This window comes from Phaseolus vulgaris, chromosome 3, assembly GCF_051622355.1.
Source record: "Phaseolus vulgaris cultivar YP4 chromosome 3, ASM5162235v1, whole genome shotgun sequence".
Classification (NCBI taxonomy): domain Eukaryota; kingdom Viridiplantae; phylum Streptophyta; class Magnoliopsida; order Fabales; family Fabaceae; genus Phaseolus; species Phaseolus vulgaris.
The window spans coordinates 54,433,177-54,459,483 of NC_143500.1; the positions used below are offsets into that span (position 1 = coordinate 54,433,177).

Here is a 26,307-nt window from a genome sequence, read left to right on the forward strand (position 1 = left end):
TTTTGCTATCAAATTTAGAATCTAAATAATCGGTAGTTAAAATCTTGTAACTAATTAAATACCAATTTAGAAATTATTTATCAAAAATAGAAACTAATTTAGAAACCAAAAGTTTGTTTAGTTTCTAAAATGGTTTCTAATTTAGTCAATATAACAACTAATTATTATTTTTCTCTAAAATTGGTTTCTATTTAATGATTTTTTTAGCGTAATTAGATACCAATTTAGAAACTATTGATCAGAAATAGAAACTAATCTAGATATTACTATTTTCTTTAGTTTCTAAAATAATGTATAATTTAGTTAATATAGTAACTAATTATTTATTATTTATAAAATTAATTTCTGTTTAATGATTTTTTAGTTGTGTGTATTGAGTTTTTCTTCATGGTTCATTTCTATTAACAAAAATGTAATCTATTTAAGAGGTTCTATCTTCTAGTTATAAGTTAAGATGCATAAGATTTGTGATGAAAATCCTACATCGACTATAGATTATGATATTTCATTCTTTATAAGTGAGTGTAATCTTCACTTTATAAATTAGTTTTATAAGATTGAGTTAAACTTAAAGTATAAGATTAAGTAAATTTTGATTATATGAGAGTTTTAGGCCATTATAAGGGTGATGTGGTGGCAAGAAACATATGATGGAGAAAATGCAAAGGTAGCTTAAAGATCCATAAGTGGCCAAAATAGATGAAGAGCAGAAGCATGCAATTTGTCAGAGTACAAAAAGAAGAAAAGCAATGTATGCACAGACTAAGGCCTGCAGATTCGTGGGATTTGTTCACGTGGTGTCAAACCATTATCACCATTGTTGTTGCATTCTCATTGGTTCAACACTCTTCACCTTTCATCTCCTACTCCACACAGATTCATAAAGCCTTCTTTATTCTGCTTCAGATTATAATACAACATTCATAACAAAAGCTAACACTTTTCTCTTGAGGTACTAGTAGAAATCAAAAGATAGAAAATAAGTTGTTTTCAATAAAATGGTGCAATTTCACTTAGTAATTAAGAGAATGGGTAAGTCGTATCTTGAGAGCATGACTTTGTGTGAGGAAGTCGTGATCAATGAAGACGACTTCAACGTTAGTGAACTTCGAAACAAAAGTGCACGACTTTGATTAGAAATTATAATGAAAGTGTGCATGTGACACAACTTTAATTAGAGAAGATGATTATAATTAAGTGAAGTTGTGCATAGGTGATACGATTTCAATAAATGAAAACAACTAAAGTCGTGTATTGATAGAACGACCTTAGTTGTTTTCATTTTAACGTTGTATTCGTGGAAGATTGTCACGACTACAACTCTATCTTTCACTCTATTTTTTATTTTCGATTTTAATCCAAACAAAAAATTACATATTATTTTTATCTATCATTTGTTTTGAGTCGCAAGCTAAGTTTTTCCAATTTTATTATTGAACTTATTAATTATTTCTACTTCACATATCTCATGGTTGACTAATTTATATCTCTTTCATCTATTAAAGGATTAAAAAGTATTGGTGGAGATAAAAAGTTACAAGTAAAACTTAATAAGTAATATAATATAAAAAAAAAAATATGACATGGATGTTCAAAAGTAATGGATTATGGAATATTTCATATTATAAATGAGAAATAGTGGTAGTGGTCACTTGCTTCATATATGATAGTGCTCTAAACAATTTTTCTTAGAAGACATGCATGCTTTCATGCAAGATTCCCATCTTCTTTATCCTTATTAACTTCCTCAAATTTGCAATTATTGAGCCACAAGATTATTCTTCACTCTACCAATATTGCTCTAGGGAACAAACTGCTAACATTAAACCCTATCTATGGCTCGAAAAATAGAGTTGAAGTCGTGTCATTCTTCAATGATCTCATTGTAATGAAAACAAATGAAGTCGTGTTACCTATGCATGAATTCAGTTGTTTTCATTTAATATTAAGTTGTTGATGTAAACCCATATGATAGACTGTTGTCAAGAATAAAGAGGTTATAGAGTTAGAGACTTATAAAAAATTAAATAAGGAGTTTGAGTATAATTGAACTTGTTTGTTTATCCGATAAGACATTTGGACCCAAATTCAATATAGAATAAGATCACTCTAGAAGATTTTGGAAGCATAAAAAATACAAGACCTTTATCAAATAGTATAAAGTAAAACAAAATTTTGGACCTTGTATTGACACTAAAACAAAATTCTGAAAAGATTTTGAATAACAAACACAAAAACAGAAAATACAAGACCATATAAAGAATTTTTTTGATATCTTTTATAAAATTATATTTCGAATAATTTTATTTTATATTTAAAGTAAATTAATCCAATTATATTGTATGTATTTTGCTATACCAAAAATAATAGTGAAATGCTTGAAAAGGAGAAAGACAAGACAAGATAGACTATGGTAGTGGAAAATAATAAGTAGCCTAGGGTTGCAGAGATGAGGAATAAAGAGAGTCCATTGGTGAATAGTACAAGGAAATGGTGATGGTGTTGCTGGTGCATGCTCCTTTTAGTGGGGAAAATAAAACACTTCATTTTAGAATCTTTTCCAAGCTTCAACATAACCATCCAAAATGCACAAGGAAACTCACCAACATTTCCAATGCTCACAATGCTTTAGTGCCATTTATGTTCCAACACGATGACATGACCAATAATAGAAAAAATACCATACCATAATTGTTATTACATTTATATACTATGACCCTAAACAACATTCATCTTCATGGTTAACTTTTGTGAAAATAATTCATGTTGACCAAAAAATAAGTGTTTAATTTTGTCTTTATGTATAAAAATTCATTTAGTCATTGTCCATCATTTAGGATTAACCCATAAAATCGTTTGAATTTAAGAGTTCACTTATAGGTTGTGGATGAATTTGTAAGTAGATTCATTTTTTAGCAAACTAAATTTGGATAAACTCGATAGATTCGGTACAAACTCGAAAGTTGGAGGTCGAGTTAACGAGTTCGGAAGAAAAGTAAAAAACAACCCACACATGGGTTGTTTTGCTTAGTGTTTGGATTTTGGGTTAGTTTCATACTTGAACTAGACCTGTTGCGTTCGTGTTTCACTTGGGTGCACCTTGTCGTCGTCTCATGGCACCTTATTGTCATCTCGCAGTGCCTCACCGTCTTGCATCTCCTTATATCATATCGTATAGTCTCTTGTTGCCTCGATGTGGCATTTTGCTCTGGTTTGTGAGTTTGGTTTCACGATTGGGGTTGGGTTGAATTTGAAATAAAATTTTGATTTGGAGTTGGAGTTGGGTGAATTTGAAATAAAATCGCAAATTGGGTTTTTTTTATTATTATTTGGGCATGACTGAAATAAGATTAAAATAAGAGTGTTTTTTTATTCTTTGGATATGTTCAACATATACCATTTTTAACATGTCGCAAAATTGTTCAAATTCTGGCAAATCACTTCTATTTATAAGTAAAAATATTGTGGAAAATAGAACAAACATTAGATGGAAACATGGATTGAGAATTAATATTTTTTTATTGGTGTATTGTATGAACTTATTTATTTTAATATCATAGAATTTGTATCATGACTGTTTTTTTATTGAATTTTTATATGAAATAGACTATTACGAGTCTACGAGTTGAGTTTACAAATCTTTTACGAGTCTATGTAGATTCTCAAATTTAATAACCTTACTAACCACCATAATATTATGAGGAGAATTAATATCCAACTAATAAACTTTAAAAAAATACGATGAGATAAAAAATGTATGAACCTCAACGTTACATGAAACATTTACAAAATATTTTACATATTATTATTCTTATGCGGATATGTTTATAAAAAAAATATTATATATAATTTCTTTTATTTTGTCAATATATATTTTTACATTCTATAATAATAATCATAATAAATAATAATGTTATTCTTGAAAGAAAAATATCCTTTTAGACTAGGTGTAAATGAATGAAGTTTCCTTACTCAGTTTTGTGGAATCATTTATGATGAGTACTAATTAGTTGTCTCATAAGTGTCAAATATTTTAGGATGAGTGTCAATTAGTTGTCTCATAAGTGTCAAATTGTTTCAAAGTTCATATCAAACTAGGCATAGATGAGTAGATTACATGAAAAAACAACTGTAAAAAAAGTATGCATTTTAAACAACTTGACACAAAGATGGAGAGAAGAAGGAAGATTTGATGAATCTTGCAAAAAAAGAAGGAAAAATAGCAAAAAAAAATAAAAAATAGAATGTTCAATCTGCTCAGCGCAAGAAAAAATGACTAAGTTGATTGACTTCAAATAGCATAAATTGAAAATGTTGAGCGGCAAGACATACGCTGAGTAGATTAATGATATAAATGGATCATATTTAGAAAGTTTACAATGTTAAACGAATTCAAAAGAGTTAAGCAAAAAGAGTCATTAATGCTTAAGAAAACCCAAATTCGCTTGGGAAGGGCTTGAAGCTGACCTGAGTCAAAAAAAAGTTTCAAATGCTTGAAGCAAATAAATTTTTGTAAAAAGAAATAAGTTTGTTCTATTTATTATATTACTTTTTAATTTTATTTTTTAGTACAAGAGAGAAATAGTTCATATCAAACTGATTTTTTGTAGTGTAAGTTTGATTCTAGTTAAAGAAAAAAAATCTAACTTATTTAAATACAATAAACATTTCTTTTGGGTTTAGTCTAACATAAATGAAAGTCTAGCTTAACCTATTTATAATTATGTTTCATTAAGAGTAGTGAGATAAAGTCTAACTTAACCTATTATGTTTCATTAAGAGTAGTGAGATAATTGTGTTATTGGCTTAAATAAATCCATAAATAATTATATTTTTTTATATTTATGTAATATATTGAGAGAAGTCATAATAAAGTTTTTATAAATTAGTTATTTTTGTCACCAATAAATGAATTTTGTATGGAATGTGTATATAATTGCAATTGGTAAATAAAAACTAAAATCATCACCCACATTAAATAAATCCATTATCCAAGATCATATAATTACATTAGCTCTCTCTCTCCATGGTTAGGTCATATCTAACTCAGGTAACTCCACTTCCACCTTTATTCAATTCAAAATATCTAAGCTTATATTATTACTATCTTTGTCATTAATTTTATAATATCAAATCAGAATTATAATTTTGCAACTTTCAAAACAAATAAATTAAAGAGCATAAAGAGATGAAGAAGAAAACTAATATCACTTCAAAGAAAATTTGAAGAAACAAAACCAAGAAATTAAGGTTTTAATGATTATAGATTATCCTCTTGGAAATTGAACGTAAATTTAGATCTAACATATCGTTGTTAATAGAAAATAATGTTGTGTTAAATTGAAATAATTTATTAAATATATTAAAATTTATGAAAATAATATTTATTATTTTATATAATTATATATTTTTTTTTAATATTATAATTTTATTTTATTATTTTTATTATTTATAATTATATGTAATTATTAATAGTATGATTAAATATTTTTGAAATTTTTAAATAAAGAATAAAAAAAATGTTCTCACCTTATTTAAGAGGCTAATACAAAGGGTCTAAAATAGTCAAATTAGTTAATTACTTACTTATCTTTAACTATTAGATTATTTTGTTTATCTTTAACTATTACATTATTTTCTTTTGGTAGTTGTTCCTTTGTAATAACTTTGTTACTTATTTTATAATTCTAAAGTCTCTTATATATATATATATATACTTATTTTCCTGAACAAATATGATTGATTCTTTTATATAGATTCAAGTGTCAATTATTATTTAATTTTTTATTATTTGAAAAAATACATATGCATGAATGCTTTTAGCAATTTCATAATTCAAAACATGTCTATGAAAAGATTTTTTTTTTATATGTTATTCTGAGGGTAAAAATAGTTTAAATTGTACGATAAAAATAGTTTAAAATTATACTAAAATTTATATTTGTGTATATTTTTTTAAAATTTTTTATTAGGTTTTGTAATTATTTTTATTTTTTGATAATAAATTTGTTCTAAACTCTAATTTTTTGAGAAGATTGTGGAATGTGTAATAATAAGCGAGTTTTTCCATATATAGAAAAAGTGAAAATTGAGTTAATGAATGAGGAGTTGAAAACGATAATGCGATAAAATAAGGCATGAGTTCCACGCGCCAATGAATGCGTCCAACGCCACTCGCTCTCTTCAACGACCCTTCAAAATATCTGGCTCACATTAGCCGAAGATATTATCTGCCGGATGACGTGGCACCCCAACGACGCCACTGACACGTGTAAAAGCGAAGCCATGTGGAGCCTTTTTCCTTTCTTCTCCTCAACCGAACGCAGAGGGTTTCTTCTCCGCTCAAATTTTCCGATCACGCTCCATGGAGCCACGCGATCTCCCGCGCCACCTCTCGCCGCCGCGCTCCACCGATCCGGAATTGTTGCCGGAGGACCTCACTCGCTCCACCTCTGACTCCTCTGCTGTCACCCTCGAGGACACCTCCAAGAACTTCTCCTCTCATTCCGCGCCCGCTCCGCATCTGGTAACTTCACTCCTTTTCCAATTCATCTTCCGATGTTGTACCCGATTTTCGATTTCGCTTTTGTTTCTTGATTTTGTGGTCGGAGCTTGTGTTCAGAAGTTGATCTTAGAGGTTTTTGGCGTAGCACGCGCGAGAGCTTGCCTGTAACTAGCCGTTTGAGTTATTGGTCTTTTTAGTGCTTCTGCGTTTTGCTTTTTTGGTGTTTAAGCGCGCAATTATGCTTTCACTGGCTAGTGTCTGATATTTGTTGGTTAAATTATGCAATTGATGAGTCGAAAATATCTGAAATCTGAAACCGGGGTGGGGTGGAGATAGAGAATAGTACTAATATTGTGAATAGCATCAAATAACTGAAATTGATCATCGTGTTATAAATTTTGCAGACGGTTTCCTCTTCTGTAAGATTTGAGTTTGACCGTGGTTGCTGAAACTTTGAAATCAACTTTGTTCTTCAATCTCTTATGTTTGGCCTCTTAAAGAGTGCTTGTTTCAGCCTTTTGTCCGAAATTGATTATACAGTTTAGCATCTGTGGTTTCGTAAATGATTTCAGTAGCAGCAACGGATGTGCTTTTGGTTTGTATCTACTGCTTAAATGGAGATATTCTCTGATGTCCCTTTCTCCTTGACACGTCATATGTACATCAAAAAAGCTTATTTTTATTTTAATTGAAGCTGATGTGAAATACCTGAAGAAGCTGTAGACAGTTAAATGAAAAACTTAGATAATGAGATATTTAATTCAGAGGAAGTGTCATTTAAATACTTTTGATTGACTCTTAGTTTTCAGATTATCTAGTCTTGTTTATTGGAATTATAATAAAAAAATTTATTAGTTGTATAGCCAACTAATTTAGTTCCTACATGGGCTTAAATGGCTTGCTGCTTGACATGATTTATTTTCAAAGGCGATTTATTAAAGTTTATTTGTTTGCTGATAAATATGATAGTTTGATATATTAAATTGTATTCTATGTTCGTGATTTCTAGTGAAGATGGAAACTTTTCTCTTCATTTAGTTGGTAAGGGCATACTAAGCTCAAATATTTTTCCTGGATCAGTCAACTACATGGACGGATCAGCAGCACAGTCTATATATTCGTTCTTTAGAGGCCTCATTTGTGAAGGAATTGCATCGCTCTATGCATTTACGTTGTCGGAGCATAAAAAATAGCACAGATGAAGCATGTCAGTGTAGAATTTTGCAAAATTCACATAATATGCTTAAACAGGTCAGACATAAATTCAAAGATCATGTCTGTAGTGTGGATAAGTGTTCATTTTTGTACATCTCTCTGCACGATTATGCTTTATTATCTTTTGTTGCTTTCAGACTCTGGCTCTACAAGATGCCTGCCAGAAGAGGATCAACCTTGAAAGAATTTCACCTTTGTTTGAGAGCACAGCTGATTCTCATGTTCTTACAGGAAGTCAATTCGAACTTACATCTGTGGATAGAGGCCTTAGTTTGGGAAACCCTATGACCTGCAAGCATGGCTTGCTTTGTGATAAGGAAATTCATGCAAGAGGAAGTTCAACATTTACTGACAGGTCTCCAAGAAGTTTAAAGAAGCAATGTATTGGCCGCTCATTCCATCTAGAATTGGCTTGCAGTACTACAGGTAACTTCAATTTTATTTCTTTTTATGCACATTGGCTATACATATTTTCTCCTTTCTCAAAATACCTGCATATATAGTTTAATCAGTAGTTATGTTATCAAATTATTTTTGTCAATTATTCAAGTTCACAGAACATGGAGTTACTCAGTTTTGATGGGGTCTAAATGAAATGTCTTGTACCAAATAACAAAGGAAGCTGTGTATCAATTAGTTTTTAGTATACCTGCTGTAAAAATTTATCAATACTGGTTCGTAGTACTCTTGGTTGAGGATCTGTGGTTAAAGACTACCAGTTATATTATGAAGTTAATATTTTTGAAAATAATTTGTTACTGGCAAAAGGGTGTTTCCTTGGCAGTTGGCACAGTGGTAAAGTTGTGATCTGGCTGGAGGTCATAGGTTAAAATCCTGAAAATGATCTCTCTGCTTGCAGGGGTAAGATTGTACACTTAGAATAAAGAATTTTTTGATGATGAAAATGATATAAATAATTTTAAGAAAGTTCGTTGTTATTGTTCTAGCTAAAGTTATTGTGTTCTTAAGCCAGAAGCATTCAAAGTGTATTTTTTTCCTGCTCCTTCACGCAAAATGCTTGGGGGTAGTACCAACTAGGAAACCTCACCCTAAGTTAACATTGCAGAGAACAGACTCAATCTGAGCATCACAAAGCCAGATGGTACAGTTACCCATTTAAAATTTGATTTATTGGGTTAATAATATATAAGCTAAATAATATACAAAAGTATAACTTTCCTAGTGAATTCTAAGAGTTCAACTATTTTCATAATTAGGTAATGTAATACATAAAAATATGAACTACTTACAAAGTATTAATTCAAGTCCATAAATCTTGAGCATGACTCACTTAAATCAAGTCTTAACTTTTAAGTTTGAGTTTGTTTGTTCATGAGCCAGACTTTGAATAAATCGCAAACAATGCAACTCATTTACACCACTAACTGTAGCAATACTGCTACTTTGTGTTTTTTTTCTTCATTGTATATCCTTGTGTGAATAAAAAGGAAACATGTTTTCCAGATAGAAATAAATATCTATGAATTACAATTAAACCTATGTCATATTTTTTGTATTTATGCATGATATGTATAACTTTATGTGCTATTTGTGTATCTCAGTTACGTTCTTGTCGCTGAATCAGTTCTGCAGTCAATACTCTTTTTAATTTTTAGTTGCATAACCACATTGCATTTAAGATTTTTTAAGAAAATTGAAATATTTTCAAATGGTTCTTGTAATTCTTTTTAACGTGTGCTGAAAAAGGATTAAAAGAGTCAATTTCCACATGACATTTTTTTGGAATAACAATGTTTTGAAGGCAGTTATTGAAGCCTGTGTGTAAAATACTCTAATTTAAACTTCAAACCAATCTTGGGTGGGGGTGGGGGTGGAGGTGGGGTAGGGGTTGAGTGAGAGAGTTTATTTTGATTATGGGCCTTCAAAGATATTCGATTTAGTTTATTTCTATGCTTAGAGTTGGAAATTTAGTGTGGATGATTTATGTACTCCTCTGCAAAGTCTTTGTTCGTCGTACATACAATGGGTTTACAGAGTACCTCGGCTCATGTTCTAATTAAGTACTTGTAAACCCTGTCACAACATGTTGTACTAACCACTAGTTTCACTTAATTTTCTTATGATGCGGATTCAGTCGAGTAAAATTCAATATAATGCACTGGCAGAATTTATTGTTATGATAATTTTTTTGTGAGAAGTAAATTAATAATCTGTCCAACTTAAACAGGGAGTTATCGGGTCATCCTTGGACAGAATTATCAGTATTTAGTAATTCAATGCTCGTAGTTCTTAAAGAACAGTATATTGTAAAATAGAGCATATCAAAATTTGGATTTTGAATCAAATATGAGCTGTTTTGAGCTTTAACTGAGTGGGAGCAAATATTTGTTTTTTCGCACTATCCTTTTAAATAATTTTTGTGAGACTTCATGATAAGGAATAAAGTTGTTCAATAGATTCTTCTGTAGTTTTTCTTTTGGTGATTATTTTTCTATGTACTTTTGATAGAGGTCACTGATCAAAACTTCAAGGATGAAGAAGCCAAGTCAAGCTGCGTGCCTTTGGTGAAAAGGTTGAAGAAAGCTACAGCTGATGGTTCAAGCAGTGAAAAAGTAGAGTGGAATCTTTATTCTTTGTCTGATAAAAATCCCAAATAACTTATTGTCTTGCATATCTTTTCAAATTCCTTTAACCTGCTGTGCCGTTTGGAAAACTTCATACACCAGATATTTCAACTACTAGTAATGCAACCTCAGAAAATAGAGGACATGAATTGCTATTAGAACCCCCAGAATACCATTTCCCAAAGTCTGATCTGCCATACTTTCTAAGGGGAAGGTAAGAATATGCAACACATTGAAGCATCAGCTTTTGCAGTGGATACTGATACAAATTGAGAGAATTGACAATTGGCTTGGTGCTCTTTCAAGAATTTGTTGAGACTTCTGTAAAGGAAAATCAAACGTTACAACAACTCTATTCTTGTGGAATTTTGCTCTGGTTAGGTTATCCATGGGTGTTTGATGTAACATAGTATAAGGGAGAAACTATAAATAGCAACTTGCGTAGACACATTAAAAATTGTGATTTTATATGATTTTTTGTCAGTCAATTTTTTAGATGGTTAACGAACCGTTTAGACATTCCAAGATTAGTATTACATTTCTTTAGTTACCTTCATGAAGTTTTATAACAATAATTGTACTTAAAGTAGTTGAAAAGATAGAGTTGGAGTTGTATTTTTATCAATGATTATTATGACTTTCTTTTCTTAGCAATGAGATTTATTTTTTAGGTTCTGCCATCTGTTTATGTTCATTGAACTATGGTTTGCTAACTTTTTTTTCTCCCCATTGTGTCCCATAGTTTTTGGGTAGTGGTGCAACTAAATTGTCTTTCAAGAATTCTTGGTCTCGTTCATCTTATCAAAATGTTAATTACTATTATTGGAAGTTGCCTTATGTTTTTATCTCAGTTGATGAGATATGGTAGAGGATGATATCTGTCTTTTGCTTGTGCGGGATTTTTAAATATTTTTATTAGAATTTTCTCTATTTTAACATCTTTAACTAGTAAATAAAAAAACAAGTTAAAAAAAAAAACCAAAATATCAACAGAAAGAGAGGGATTCGAAACCTCGGTACAATAATTTGTACAATGGATTAGAAACCTCGGTACAATAATTTGTACAACGAATTAGCAATCCGACGTTATAGTCCACTTCTTGATAATGGAATCTGCGGACAGTCTCATAATAAGGTTTACAAATCAATCATTTTCTAATATAATCGAGGAACGAATTAGCAATCCGACGCTATAGTCCACTTCTTGATAATGGAATCCGCGGACAGTCTCATAATAAGGTTAATCATTTTCTGATATAATCGAGGGTAAAGAGAGAAGATTTCGCGAGACCCTACTAAGGAAATTTAAATAACCCTAAAATTATATTAAAAAATAATATCAACTCAATACAAATATTTATAATTTTTTTATTAAAATAAGAAAATTTATTCCATTTCTTAATTTATTTTAGAGAAATTTTGAATAACACTTGTAAAAGAACGAACCCCTTTCTATAAAACAATATAGGAAGGTGATGATGATCATTATTTTCTTAGGATAATTATAGTGCAGCATAATCCATCACAACAATTGGAAGATTCTTTACCATACTTGCATAAAAAAGTGGAGGGTAGCAATCTTATTTATTTAGTGTGAGGTGTTGATACTTTACACCAATAATGTAATATAATGAAAACGTGGTAATGAATGTGATTTGTGCAAATAAAATCTAGGCTTTGAGACTCTTCTCTTAATTTGAATTAATCGAAAAATGAGGTGTAATGTCGTGGTGGGAAGTGTAATCTCATTGTTGGAGATTTTATAATAATGATGATAATAAAATCTTCATTTGTTCATTCAAAAATGACTTGTTACTATATTAGGTTCTTTTATCAAATTAGTTTAATAAAAAAAATATATTAATGATTGATTGATATGTTACATGTTTTTTGAACTTAAATATGAGATTTCGTCACATTTTTATTTTTAAAATACATTGATAAATTGGAGAATGAAAGAATATATAAAAATTATAATTAACCTCAACTTTTAAATTATATAAAATTATATTTAGCATACCAAAACGCTACATATATTAGAATTAATTAATCGATCAATCTAACTTAATTAGATTAGATTAAATTTTATTTACTATTGAATTAAACATAATTAGACTAATTTAAACTAAGTTACTCTTATGTAGTAGCTTTACTTATTATAAACAACTGCATCCAGAAAACTGAAACTAATTAGTTTTATATTCCGTTATTTTTAAATAAAATATCATATATTATTAGTATATCTACTATAATATCATAATAGAATTAATATAATTACATGTTAACTCCATTTCCTTAAAAAAATGTTACCCTGAAGACTAAATTTTATATTAAATATTAGGTATTAAAAATGCTGCACTTTCTTCAAGATATCAAGTTGAAATCAAAGCAGATATGAAAAACTTGTTTAACCTAAAACATAGGAAAAAAACTCCAAACCAAATCTGAATAGAGTAGTTACACTACAGCTTTAAGGTAGCAAAATCCAAATTTTATTAATAAAATATTAATATTATAATTGTAACTCTGAAACACACAGAACTGCTCCATTATTTTATGGTGTTCTTTTACCATCTTTCAACATTAACATATAAAATTGTTGAAAGAAAAACAAGTTCAGAGAAATAACCATCAACAAGATAAAATTTCAATTTTCATCATCAGAAAATAGAAACTAAGAATTATAAAAGGAAATTTCACTTCTGTGATGATGACAACCATAATTTAATTAATTATTACTTATCATTATCTTCATCTATTGTTTGTTCCTTGCTTTAAACCAAAGCAAATACGAAGAGACAAAAATTATGTATTTAAATTTTAAAAATTATCTTTAAAAACACAGAATCTCATCCCTTTGATCTCTTCTTGTCTAATTATTTAAGGCATCTAGTTTTCTACAAAAAAAATATTATCTCTTAAAAAAATTACTATAAATAATACAAAGACAACTTAAATTGGAGGATAGTGTAATGAAACTCTACTTTTATCGGCAAATAACACCAAAAATATATGAAAATTCAAATAAGCTTAATGATTATTTATATTGTGGGTGTAAAAACATTGTGAATCAATTAGAATTCATCATGGGTATAATTTTTAAAATAGTCATTGGAAAAATCAATAAATCTATTATGTAATTAAATATTTCAGACAATTGAAGATTAATTCAACCTTTTATCATTTTAATCTCATTAGTTACTTTAACTTCGTCTCATTATTATAAATATTCACACTTAATTTAAAATAATACAATTTTGTACTTTAACTAAATATTCATCAATGTTATAAGAAAAATATTGTATTTGTATCATTATTTTGAACTTGAGAAAACACATTAGATTGATTTAAAAAAAAAAACCTTATAAATAATATTTTTTGAATAATTATCAATTATTTATTTTAAATATTGATGTTTTATCATGATTTTGTTCTTAAAAACGTTCTGATGAAAAAAAAAATATAAATTATCATTGATTTTGATGATGTGAAACTATATTAACAAATATTGAAACAAAATAAATTAGATCAAGTATGAAAGATGAGAGGAAATGAAAAAATAAATAATAGAAAAAAAGTAATTAAATCTAAAATTAAAAAAAATGGACCCAATAGAACAGAAGTGGGAAGCCCAAAAGTAAATTTGAGACAAATTACCGTTAACAAAACCCGGTTGTTGATAGTCAGAAATTTAGGAGCAGCATTTTAGGAGGCTTTTGTAGTTGTGTTTTTTCAGGTTCTTTTGTTTTTGCGTTGATTCTTGGTTCCACTTAGTTTCACCATACCCATAGACTTTGAATATGAAAAATCTAAGCCACTTCGGCTGCTAACTCAAACGCTGCAATTTTTTCTCCTTTTAGGGAACCATCCACCATATAAGAACAACAAAAACAACAACATAAAAGCTGTGTTTTTTTGTCATTTTTTTTCCTTTAACAAGCACCCCCCATCATGGAATCCTGCCCATAACGCCAAATTATTCCGTTTCCCTTTCATTTTTGTTTTCTTTTGCGGAATTGGGAGTTGGAGGCGCAATCGAATGATGGGTCTGGTCACGAATCTTCGACGTTCAAGAACAGAGGGTGCCCAACAAGAGAGCATGCCCGTTTTGGCTCCGGGTGGCAACCCAAAGAGGAAATGGAGCAATCTAATGCCTCTTGTTGTGGCCTTTGTGGTCATTGCGGAGATCGCGTTTCTGGGTAGGTTGGATATGGCAAAAAACGCTGCCATGGTTGACACCCTCGCTGACTTGTTCTACCGCTCTCGTGCGGTCGTTGAAGGTGACGATTTGGGGATGGGTGGGTTGGTGGCTCCTGATCGGAATTCTGAATCGGATAGTTGTGAGGAATGGTTGGAGAGGGAGGATGCTGTCACGTATTCGAGGGACTTTTCCAAAGACCCTGTTTTTGTTTCTAGAGCTGTCCAGGTTTGGTTAATTCTGTTTTTATTGTCTTCTTTTTGTTGTTCATTTTTTAATTAAAAGTATAGTTAGTTTAAGCATCTTGTCCTAGATTTTTTTTGGACTTTTAGTTGATTCTCACTTGGTTGGTATTTAGCTCAAGAGAAGATATTGGTGTAGGAGGAAAAGATGATAGAAAATTGGTTAAAGTGGTTTGAATATGTACATAGAAGGCCATTAGAGCTTTGATCAGGACATCAGATTGCATGTTTTTTAGTCTTGTGAATGAGGGGTGGCAGAGACCAATAAGGGTAGTGGGGGAAGTTGTTAACTCTGAAAATTTGATCTTTAACCGAGTTGAATGATGTTGGATGACCATGTAGCTGACTTCACCTAGTGCGAAAAGGCTTTTTGTTGCTGCTTTAGTGGTAGATTTATGTCGTATAGCATGGTCATGAATGTACACATGGTCACATTGTTCTTGAGGGTGGTGTTGAAGAATTACTCGGCTTTTGTTATTTTGGTCTTTACTTGGGGGATTTGTTTCCTCTCCTGCTGTTGAATAACAGGATCCTCCGACTCATTGTGGTGGATCTTTATTTGGTAAAGTTTGCTGTTTCACACTTTAACAACACCTTATCTTGTTATTCAATCCAAATCCCTTTGTGGGGAAGTTTGCTCAATGCTGATAGGTCAAGAAGTAATTCATGAACCTCCTTATAGTTTTCCTTATAATCACGAAGTCCCTTTTATTCTTCTTGTCGATCTTAAATTGTGGTTCATTCAAATGCAGGAGTGGAAGACGTGTTCAATTGGATGTAAATTTGGGTTTAGTGGGGATAAGAAGCCAGATGCTGCATTTGGGTTACCTCAACCAAGTGGAACAGCTAGCGTTCTGCGATCAATGGAATCGGCAAAATACTATGCTGAGAACAATATTGCCATGGCAAGACGGTGGGTAAGCACTGTTGTAAAGTGTTACTTCATTAGAAGCCTACTTTTCTTTGCATGTGATAATATCATTGTAAATCTAGCTACTGTCTTTACTTTTGTTCATTGATTTTTCTTTTTTTTTTTTCTCTGTTAAAGTGGACAGAGTAATCCATTTCAATTTTTTTTTTCAAATGTCAATAATGAAACTAATATTACAATGTCTTTTTTGTACTAGGAGGGGATATAACATTATAATGACAACCAGTCTATCATCGGATGTTCCTGTTGGATATTTTTCATGGGCTGAGTATGATATGATGGCACCAGTGCAGCCAAAAACTGAAGCTGCTCTTGCAGCTGCATTCATTTCCAATTGTGGTGCTCGAAATTTCCGGTTGCAAGCTCTTGAGGCCCTTGAAAAATTAAACATCAAGATTGATTCTTATGGTGGTTGTCATAGGAACCGTGATGGAAGAGGTACACTATAATATCTTTATAGATTCAACTTCAATATTTATTAGTGATCTTTGAACCCTGTTAATATTATTATAGATGTTTTCTAGTCGAAATTGCACTTGCAGATCTGACCTTGTTTAGTGTTTCTTCTACCTTTTAGAAGATGACTTTTGAAATTGAACTTTGTATATTAATGCTTGCTTCTTATTTTGCTCTGAAAAAGAGTGAGAAAGCAATTTAATTGCAGAATTTAGACACTAAAAGATTGTAACATGTCTGTAATGTGCCTGCAAATGCTTCTGGTTTTGTAGGGATAACTTTTTTTTTTTTGGTCAAAAGCTTTTCTAATTTTCGTTGAACCTGATAGCATGGTCTTAGAACTTTTTTTTTTATATTTTTAGAAGGGACATGAACAAACTATGTTCACAACTCAACATTACGAATCTCAATTATAACTGTTCTTATGCAAAATCCAAGAATGGTCTGATTGATTTATGACTAATTGATTTTAAAGTTTTAGGAAATTACTCTGCTTGAGTCAGTGACTTCCAAAGCTCCAAAGATTATGTGATGCTGTTCTTATTTGTTAATGAATTGTGGTTATTATCTTATTCTATTGCAGTGAGCAAAGTGGAAGCCCTGAAGCACTACAAGTTTAGCTTAGCATTTGAGAATTCTAATGAGGAAGATTATGTAACTGAAAAATTCTTCCAATCCCTTGTTGCTGGTATGGATATGTATATATATTTTATCTCCATTCTCTTGCATTTTACTATATATATTTATTAATATAACACTAGTTCTTCACGGGCTACACAAACATTTTAGTTTGGCTCTTACATCCCATCAAATTTTCTTACATCTAAGATTTTCTGTTGAATTGGAATTGAATACTCAATCTTGAGCACAAAAATTAGACAACAAAATGTTGTTCCTTTGATTTTATGGTGAATTTTCGAGATGTATGTATACTTTCTATGTAACTTATACTGTCAATTTTTTTTTTATGTTCAAATAATGAAATTCTTAAAAAAAATAAATTATTTGAACGTGTTATAATTGGCAATATACTCTGCATTTGTGAATGAACTTAAAATTGTCTACTGTTGGTATAAATTCAAGAAATTATACTGTGAATGAAGTGGATATTTACAATAATTTCCTGAAAGACATTTTTTTCTCTAACATGTGATAATATATTAATGTAAATCAACTGTATTCTTGTATTCTGGATGCTTCAGCATGCAAAATGCATTTCCTTCTGGTTTCTTAAATTTTTCACAATTGAAATATCAGAAGAACCCACTTTATAATGCATGTTCTTGATATCAATCTCTTTTTCTGTAGGAACTGTCCCTGTGGTTGTTGGTGCTCCAAACATTCAGGACTTTGCTCCTTCTCCTGGTTCAATTTTACATATTAAAGAAATAGAGGATGTTGAGTCTGTTGCAAAGACCATGAGATACCTATCAGAAAATCCAGAAGCATATAATCAATCATTGAGGTAAATTAAATACTGAAGAGGAAGAAATTGTTTGAGTTACTTCCCTTTTCGCTCCACAATTGGATATGTTTTTAGTATAAATCTTGGTAGTTTGATGTTTACTGTTTTTTGAGTTTATCTGGTTTAAAAATGTTAATGGATTTTGTGATCACTAGGATGTATCCTGAATTATGTTATTGATATAGGTGGAAGTATGAGGGTCCATCTGATTCCTTCAAGGCCCTTGTGGATATGGCGGCTGTACATTCGTCGTGCCGCCTTTGCATTCACTTGGCCACAGTGAGTAGAGAGAAGGAAGAAAAGAGTCCAAGCTTTAAGAGACGTCCTTGCAAGTGCACTAGAGGGCTACAAACTGTATACCATATCTATGTGAGAGAAAGGGGAAGGTTTGAAATGGAGTCCATTTACCTAAGGTATCTATTTACTTTAGCCTATAGTCATCAAACTTTATGGCCTCTCTTGGTTACTTGGCAAAGAATAAAAGCTCTCAAAGAAAAAAAATATCTTATTATTAAGAAGTGGACTTTAAGCCTAGTTCAACGCTATAAAACTGACTTATAAAGTGAGATTTGTATCCACTTATATACTATGAACAAACCAATTGTAATTGTGACTGTTTCCATTACGGCTCTTGAAATAACACAATGAGAACTTATGATTCTAATGCGAAATGGCAGGTCTGGCAATTTAACTCTGGATTCTGTGAAGGCTGCTGTTGTTTTGAAGTTCACATCCAAGAATCATGTACCTGTATGGAAGACTGAAAGGCCTGAAGTTATAAGAGGGGGTACTGATTTGAAACTCTACAAAATATACCCAATTGGCTTGACACAGAGACAAGCTCTTTATACCTTCAGCTTCAAAGGTGATGCTGATTTCAGGAGTCACTTGGAGAACAATCCTTGTGCCAAGTTTGAAGTCATTTTTGTGTAGCATGCACCAAATGGTATCTCTTCTCTATCTGAATTAGCTTCACTTAGCTGAGCTTAGCTAGAACTTTAGGAATGAATATGGCAATGAATGTGGCATGGCTTTATTAATGCCTAGTTTCAAAGGCCAACTCATTGATGTTTTTTATACAGAAAGACTTCACACTTCAGTTTTAAACTCGTTTCTGTAGAAGTGCAAATCCATATTTATTCTTAGTTTTAGTGCTTTTATCTGATCATTTAGAAGTCACACAATGGATATCTGGACATTTCTTGTATATTGTGGGCGAAAAACTGAAAATCTATTAGAATCACCAGATGTTTCACTCAATAATACATTATACCTTCATGTTGTTTTGATGATCTCGAGCTTTTTCAGTGTCTACAAATTATGAACAATAGATGAAAAATTGGAGGAGTTATTAATCTGTAGTTCTTCATCTTATTCATTTGTTCTTGAGTTGTGACATCATATTTACCTATGATCCATAAGTATTTTCAGGCCTTCATATTACTTGTTTGGTCTTTCTGTGAAATCATTTATCAAGATTTTATAATTAAATAACGTGATTAATTCATTTAATCTATTGTATTACTTTCATTTGGTGACCGCTGTAGCAATTCAGTGATATATAGTTTTATCTTGAATATAGATATGAGAGGCTTGGACACTTCGACGCTCCTTTTAAATAGTGTGTGTCCGTGTCGGACACACGTATCAGATATCGACACTTGTAGAACACGTGTCAATGAAGTGTTTAATTAAAAAAATATTTATTAGATTTCTGATAATTCTAGCACGATTCTAATACAATTTTAAAAAAGAAAAATACATTAATTTTCTAAAATTTCAAAAAATTTATTATATAAGTTTTTATTAACTAAGAAATTATACTGATACATGTGTCTGATACGGACACACAATTTAAGAGAAGTGTCTGTACTTTATAAATAACTGAGTAAACTAATTAAACATCATTTAAAATTATTATAATTAATTTTTTATCAATAAATAATAAATAAAATAAGATATTTTAAAGGTACTTCAACTCTTGTAGAAAAATATTATTATAATTGATAAAAATAATAATCAACAGGATCTAAAATTTTGAAAACAATAAATAAAGAAAAGATAAAAATATAATCTATTTTTTTTAAAAAAAGTGGTGAAATGATGCATAGACATGTCTTATAGTTCCACATGGTTCAGCTTTGGCTCTTGGCAAACTCGTAAGGTTTATGGAGCCATCTGTCTCTTACCCACAAGATTGGTCATACTTTTAGCACATGTTTCTCATAATTTATGATTAAGTAAATGTTTAAGATATTATTAAATTCAATAAATAAATAAATTTTAATTATTTTAAAAGTACTATTCATCAATAATTACTTCTTAAAATAATTGAATAGATATAACCCAAGTTGCAAACGTGACTCGTGCTCTCTGAGTTCTATTTCAAATTGGCTTCTTCTTTTTTCTTTTCTCATTTTATTAGTTAAATATATTTTATCTTTCATCTCAAACTATTTTCGTCTATACTATAAACTTTTTATATCTCTCACATGCATGTAATAAAAAAACTATTATAGATTTTTTACGTCAATTAAGATATTAAAATGTTATAAAAATGGAACGATTTATTTTTTATCTTGAGATTTATGAAGAATATCTCATTAATTATAATATAAAATTCGTTTGTTGGGTAAAAAAATAATGGTATTTTAACAAATTTCTTCTTATAAATATTAAAATTTAAATTAGAAGAAAAAAACATTTTCACGTGGACAAATGTATTTAACCTATATTATAAAGTATGTTGAAGTAAGTCCTGTTTTGTGGTGTTCATTTTGAAACGGTTGCATGTAGCCGCATACAATGAATGAACCGCAAATGTCCGAAACTAAGGAAATATAAAAAGAAAAGAAGAGACAAACCGTGGGCGCACAATTAGCATAAAATCTTTTAAATTCTGCATAATTTTCACTTAAAAAAACTTTTTATTTTATTTTAAAGAAACTACTAAATCCGAAAAAGTATACTTGCATTGTCTGCTTTGGAGGTCGTGCTCCATCACTGTTTTGTCCTTAAAAAGTGCCTCAAAGGGGGAAGGGAGGAGGGAGTATATAAATTGTCCATCTCGATTCCTGAGCGATATAGGACTGTATTGGCATACGAGAACATTTAGACAATCAAGTTAGTCTAAGTACAATATAAAGATGAGTCGAGAGAAAAAAATTACATTTGACACTTGGCTTCCTCTGGTATTTATACCTTTTGGATGAGTCTCAATTATCATGAATCCGCTCATGAGTCCAAAAGAAAACCCAATCGTACCTTAATCACAATTTACAACTAACTAACTTAGTTATAGTTAAGTATGAATTTACTATTTGTGTTTGGATTAAGAAAGTTATTCATTCGTGACGACATTCTCGATTACATGCATATAAAAAACTTCAATAAAAAACTTCAATAATATTTATCATTTTGAACAATTGTAGAAAAAGTTTACATTATTATTTTTTAAAAAAATTACTTTAATAATTGTAAATTAAGAGACACCAATATATATTTTGATTTTAAATACAATTTCAAAATTACTTTATTTTAATAAAAAGTATTATTCTTTGTAATTATAATATGGTACAAGTTGTAATATTTCTAAGATTCTATTTTAAAATGTTTTAGTTAAACTTTGAAAAAGATGAAGAAAAGAGTGTTAGGAGGAGGAAGTGACCCTTGGTAGCACCGAAGAGTCCGAGGAAGATAAGCTCTTCCTTGGTTGTAAGGTCCTTGTTCACTCTGCTCCTCTCGTCCTACAAAAATGCACACTCTTCTCTCAAACCGCCATTGCAGCAACCTTCAATCATTCTCAACACACCTTCCTTCCAATGTCTTCTTTTTCTGTTCGTTTTCTGGCCCCTCCATGCTGCCCCAGCTCTCGCTCCAAGACACTGCTCTGTGCCACGCCCACGGCGGCTCCGGCTGCCTCAGAGACGGTGGAGGCGTCCAGGTTGGAGCCTAGAGTGGAGGAGAGAGATGGGTTCTGGGTTTTGAAGGAAGAGTACAGGGGGGGCATCAGCCCTCAGGAAAAGGTGAAGCTTGAGAAAGACCCCATGAAGCTTTTCATGGAAGGTGGGATTGAGGATTTGGCTAAGATGTCCCTTGAGGAAATTGAGAGCTCCAAGCACACTAAGGATGATATTGATGTTAGACTCAAGTGGCTTGGCCTTTTTCATAGGAGAAAGCATCACTGTAAGTTTCACCTTTTTCAACTTCCTTTTGGTTGGCTTCACCACCACTCCATCTTTTGGATTTTTTACAATTCTAGCAAGATTCTAATACAATTTTAAAAGGAGAAATATATTACTTTTTAAAAAATTTAAACTTATTGTATAATATATAAATTCGTGTTTCAGTATCATACAATTATACGTATATCTGAATCTATGTCGTATCAATGTCTCTAGACTCTCAATATGTCATGATTAGTGAAAACCAAGAGTTGAATGCTACATCTTTGAAATCCTGCATATGGATAATTTTTTCTGTAAAGTAATCCAAAAAGAAAGAAAGCTTGAAACCCAAATGGATTAAATTCTTTCCATGACTTAGAATTAGTGTAGTACACAAGTCAATTTATAAAAACTCTTCTATATAGCTTTTTTAAATTATACTTTTAACCTATACTAGGCTATGTTAACTTATAAGAGAAACTTAATTCATATCATAACATAAGTATTTTATGGGAAGTTTATCTGAATATATCTAGAGTCTCAAACCGAGTGGACCACATAAGTTGTTGATGTTTAAGTTAATTGCATTTCAAACTCAGGGTTAAGAACAAAATTTAGTTTCAGCACTATTATAAGTGCTTGAAATATCTTTTCATTTGCAAAACCAGATGGTAGGTTTATGATGAGGCTGAAGCTTCCAAATGGGGTGACAACTAGCTCTCAGACTCGATATTTGGCGAGTGTGATCAGGAAGTATGGAAAAGATGGGTGTGCTGATGTAACAACGAGGCAGAATTGGCAAATTAGAGGTGTGGTGCTACCTGATGTGCCAGAAATTCTTAAGGGACTAGCAGAAGTTGGTTTGACAAGTCTGCAGAGTGGCATGGACAATGTGAGAAACTCTGTGGGTAACCCTCTTGCTGGCATTGACCCTGATGAGATTGTTGATACTAGACCTTACAACAACTTGTTATCTCAATTCATCACTGCCAATTCACTTGGCAACCCAGCCATGTCAAACTTGTAAGTATGCACTTAAAGAGTATGTGTGGAAAAAGTTCTTCATAACCACTTCTAGTAGAAAAAAATAACAAGGAAACATGAAGCTATTTCCTACTAGCTTGTCCAAAATCTTATTTTTAACTCAAACTAATTTTAACTTGTGGAAGAAAACAACTTCTTTACATTTTATAATCTGAGCATTGGTGTGGGGTCCTTAGGTTCAATCTTTGAAATTGTGCAGGCCTAGGAAGTGGAATGTGTGTGTGGTGGGATCCCACGATCTGTTTGAGCATCCCCACATCAATGATCTGGCTTACATGCCTGCTAACAATAAGGATGGTCGTTTTGGATTCAACTTACTGGTTGGTGGTTTCTTTAGTGCCAAGAGATGTGCTGAAGCAATTCCACTTGATGCCTGGGTCTCTGCAGATGATGTAATCCCAGTTTGTAAAGCAGTTCTTGAGGCATATAGGGACCTTGGCTTCAGAGGGAACAGACAGAAAACAAGAATGATGTGGTTGATTGATGAACTCGTAAGTGGATTCTCTTATAAATTTTGCCACTTTTTTCTAGCATCTATTTAGTTGACTTTTACTGTAATATTTTCTTTTTTAAATTGTAGTTAATTTAGTCAGCCTAACTGATCTGTCAAGTTGCATACTGGTACTTAACATGAAAGTTTTTATAAATAAAATTATAATCAATCTAAACAAAAACTAATGCAGTTTATAGAAGGAAAATGATTCATGACACTTGGGTGCTATTTGACTTCTAGAATTAGAAACACAGATAGGCATGACAACTACATTACTACATTACTAAAATATATCTTGACAACCATATTTTTCCTAAACAACCAAATCACAATCTTTTTTAGTAATAAAATATTAAATTGGGATTAATCATTGTTGTTTAGAATAAAGTAACAAGATATTTACCATGTAAATAACTGTAAAATGGTTATATAAATAGTTTCATAATGATTTTTTTGTAGTGTCATGTATCTAGTTGGCAAGTAAGTGATAAGTGTTTGGCAAATGCAGGGGATAGAAGTATTCAGGTCAGAGGTGGAGAAAAGAATGGCAGGAAAGCAGCTGGAGAGAGCTCAGGAAGATCTGGTTAAGAAACAATGGGAAAGAAGAGACTACTTAGGTGTTCATCCACAGAAACAGGAGGGTCTAAGCTATGTTGGTATTCACATTCCAGTTGGTAGAATCCAAGCAGATGAGATGGATGAGTTGGCCCTTTTGGCAGATGAATATGGCAGTGGTGAGCTGAGGCTAACAGTGGAGCAGAACATAATAATCCCCAATGTGGACAACTCAAAACTTGAGGCCTTGCTCCAAGAGCCTCTCTTGAAACACAAGTTTTCACCAGAACCTTCTCTTTTGATGAAAACATTGGTGGCTTGCACGGGTAACCAGTTTTGCGGGCAGGCCATAATTGAGACAAAGGCCAGGGCATTGAAAGTCACTGAGGAAGTGGAGAGGCAAGTGGCTGTGACTAGGCCTGTGAGAATGCATTGGACTGGTTGCCCCAACACCTGTGGTCAGGTGCAGGTTGCTGATATTGGTTTCATGGGGTGCATGGCTAGGGATGAGAATGGTAAAGCCACTGAAGGTGTGGATATTTTTCTGGGAGGGAGAATTGGAAGTGATTCACATTTAGCTGAGTTGTATAAGAAGGGTGTGCCTTGCAAGAATTTGGTGCCTGTTGTTGCAGACATTCTTGTAAAACACTTTGGAGCTGTTCAAAGGAATAGAGAGGAAGTGGAAGATTAGATTTTAACTGTCATAGACAACTTTAGTTTCTTAACTTTTGTCTGTGGACAAAGTTATTGATTCCCTCTACATAGAAGAGAAAAGGGTGATTGTGAGAGATGCAATACAAGGATGTTCCATGTATTATATCACATCATATGCATGTACAAGTTGATTCTTTACCACTCCCTAAGTTTCACTTCTTTTCTTCAAAGATGAGTGCTATGTTTCTTATTTTCTTATGGAAAATGATAAGATTAGATCTTTTTTGTTCTTATCAAATTAACAATGTATTAGGAAAGTGATACTTTTTTCACTCAAAAGATGACTTTTGTTTTAAGTGTGTAACAACATTTTATGTCTAGTACTTGCTAAAAAAAATGAGTTTGAGATGAAACCTCCAAAAAAATATTCAAATCAAGTATATTTTAATAAAACTCCTGTCAAACTCAGATGTGATTGATTATAACTTAATATAGTTAATATATCTATCTAACATCCAAACAATTGGGATATATTTAATGACTGAGGTACATAATATATTTTTGTTAATGTTCACCAAATGAGATGTCATAGGAATATTCATTCAATATTTATATACATTTTTTATTTTCAATAGTTCTTATTAACTTGAATATTGATTTTTTTTACAAATAAATTATTTAAGCTTTACAGAATTTTCTGTATGAGAATCTCTCTTTGATCTTCATATTTTTTACAAATAACTGACTTAAATATAAGAAAGTCTTTTGTAGGTAAATCTCTTTCTGATTTTCATAAATAGTTTGGTATCAATATATGAAAAAATCAAACTTAAATTCACATAGATCTCACTCTTTCCACTTCAAGAAAACTAACACACCTTTTCTATATGTATCACAAAAGAAGAAATGCATACATATATTAAAATTCAATTAATAAGCTCAAACTCTTGAAGATTATGTTCTTATAAAAAAGAAAAGATATAATATGGATTTAGACTAAAAATTATTATGTACTCATAACTGAAATTTATCAAGTTAAATCAACATAGAATAGTTTAAGAAAATGTTGTAAGTAAACATTTTTAGAAACATGAAAATAATAAGAGATTTCTCATTCTTTAGAGTCCCACTTGTTTTTTATCTTAAAGTGCTTTCAATTTCAGTGTTTTGAATTTCTCTATAGTTTTTTGAAGCAGTGAGAGAGGATATTTTTGCTTCCTGTATTCCATCATTATTAACTGCACCCCAACTTTTAATTTGAAAAGACTAAAATATCCTCTCTCACATTGTCATTGCCACTGCTGCACCATCACTAGAAGATGAAGAGAGGGAGATATTATAGAGGAAGAAGAAGAGAGAGAAAACACATGAAAAAAAAATTGTTTTGAAAAACATATTCTAGAAAACTAAATTCAGACAACACATTTCATAAGGTATTATATGCATTTTAAAAAGTTCCATAAACTCTGTTCCAAAAAACTTGTATTTCATGTGTTCTGAAAAATTTTATTTCTGAAATCCCATTCCAAAAATCATGTTCCGAAAATCCCGTTCTGAAAATTTTGGAAAGCGTGTTTTATAAAAATTACATAATGGAAATCACTTTAAAAAGGGTCAAATAGTCATTTTGAAATTTGTAGGAGTGCACCAAGAAATTGTGGGAGTGCAGGAAGAAAAAGCCCTACTAAGATATCCATAAAAAATATTTAGAGTTTGAAATATATTGTGGATGCGTTGATTATAGTTTTAGGGCTGCTTCTTCCTGCACCTCCATAGGTTCTTCTGCCACCCCCATACG

At 31.2% G+C, this 26,307-nt stretch overlaps 3 protein-coding genes across 4 annotated transcripts; all 3 read left to right on the forward strand.

The window, feature by feature from the left end:
• The first annotated feature begins 6,337 nt into the window (after positions 1 to 6,337).
• On the forward strand, positions 6,338 to 10,955 carry LOC137808741 (cold-regulated protein 27-like). Its single transcript, XM_090299917.1, has 5 exons — positions 6,338 to 6,526; positions 7,586 to 7,756; positions 7,858 to 8,146; positions 10,190 to 10,293; positions 10,377 to 10,955. Exons 1-5 carry the CDS (start codon positions 6,365 to 6,367, stop codon positions 10,521 to 10,523), a joined length of 873 nt encoding a protein of 290 aa, XP_090156043.1. The 5' UTR covers positions 6,338 to 6,364; the 3' UTR covers positions 10,524 to 10,955.
• Positions 10,956 to 13,944: 2,989 nt separating this feature from the next.
• On the forward strand, positions 13,945 to 18,889 carry FUT11 (fucosyltransferase 11). Of its 2 annotated transcripts, none has more exons than XM_068610012.2 (7): positions 13,945 to 14,731; positions 15,498 to 15,658; positions 15,873 to 16,114; positions 16,716 to 16,820; positions 17,441 to 17,597; positions 17,783 to 18,010; positions 18,275 to 18,889. In XM_068610012.2, exons 1-7 carry the CDS (start codon positions 14,345 to 14,347, stop codon positions 18,528 to 18,530), a joined length of 1,536 nt encoding a protein of 511 aa, XP_068466113.1. In that variant the 5' UTR covers positions 13,945 to 14,344; the 3' UTR covers positions 18,531 to 18,889. The 2 variants fall into 2 exon arrangements, with proteins under 2 accessions (XP_068466113.1, XP_090156044.1); XM_090299918.1 differs by having other exon boundaries at positions 13,951 to 14,731; positions 15,498 to 15,662.
• A 2,241-nt stretch (positions 18,890 to 21,130) lies between these two features.
• On the forward strand, positions 21,131 to 24,739 carry NIR1 (nitrite reductase 1). The gene is made up of 4 exons (XM_068610013.2): positions 21,131 to 21,782; positions 22,432 to 22,786; positions 23,007 to 23,298; positions 23,809 to 24,739. The coding sequence occupies exons 1-4, from the start codon at positions 21,419 to 21,421 to the stop codon at positions 24,544 to 24,546; spliced, it is 1,749 nt and encodes a 582-aa protein (XP_068466114.1). The 5' UTR covers positions 21,131 to 21,418; the 3' UTR covers positions 24,547 to 24,739.
• Positions 24,740 to 26,307: the final 1,568 nt, after the last annotated feature.

Coding starts and splice junctions, on each gene's coding strand:
- FUT11 (XM_068610012.2), top strand. CDS start 14,345: ATGATGGGTCTGGTCACGAATCTTCGACGTTCAAGAACAGAGGGTGCC. Junction 15,659..15,872: donor AATATTGCCATGGCAAGACG/GTGGGTAAGCAC, acceptor TTTTTGTACTAG/GAGGGGATATAACATTATAA. Junction 17,598..17,782: donor GCATATAATCAATCATTGAG/GTAAATTAAATA, acceptor TTATTGATATAG/GTGGAAGTATGAGGGTCCAT.
- NIR1 (XM_068610013.2), top strand. CDS start 21,419: ATGTCTTCTTTTTCTGTTCGTTTTCTGGCCCCTCCATGCTGCCCCAGC. Junction 21,783..22,431: donor TCATAGGAGAAAGCATCACT/GTAAGTTTCACC, acceptor TTGCAAAACCAG/ATGGTAGGTTTATGATGAGG. Junction 22,787..23,006: donor AACCCAGCCATGTCAAACTT/GTAAGTATGCAC, acceptor GAAATTGTGCAG/GCCTAGGAAGTGGAATGTGT.
- LOC137808741 (XM_090299917.1), top strand. CDS start 6,365: ATGGAGCCACGCGATCTCCCGCGCCACCTCTCGCCGCCGCGCTCCACC. Junction 7,757..7,857: donor CACATAATATGCTTAAACAG/GTCAGACATAAA, acceptor TGTTGCTTTCAG/ACTCTGGCTCTACAAGATGC. Junction 10,294..10,376: donor ATGGTTCAAGCAGTGAAAAA/GTAGAGTGGAAT, acceptor TTCCTTTAACCT/GCTGTGCCGTTTGGAAAACT.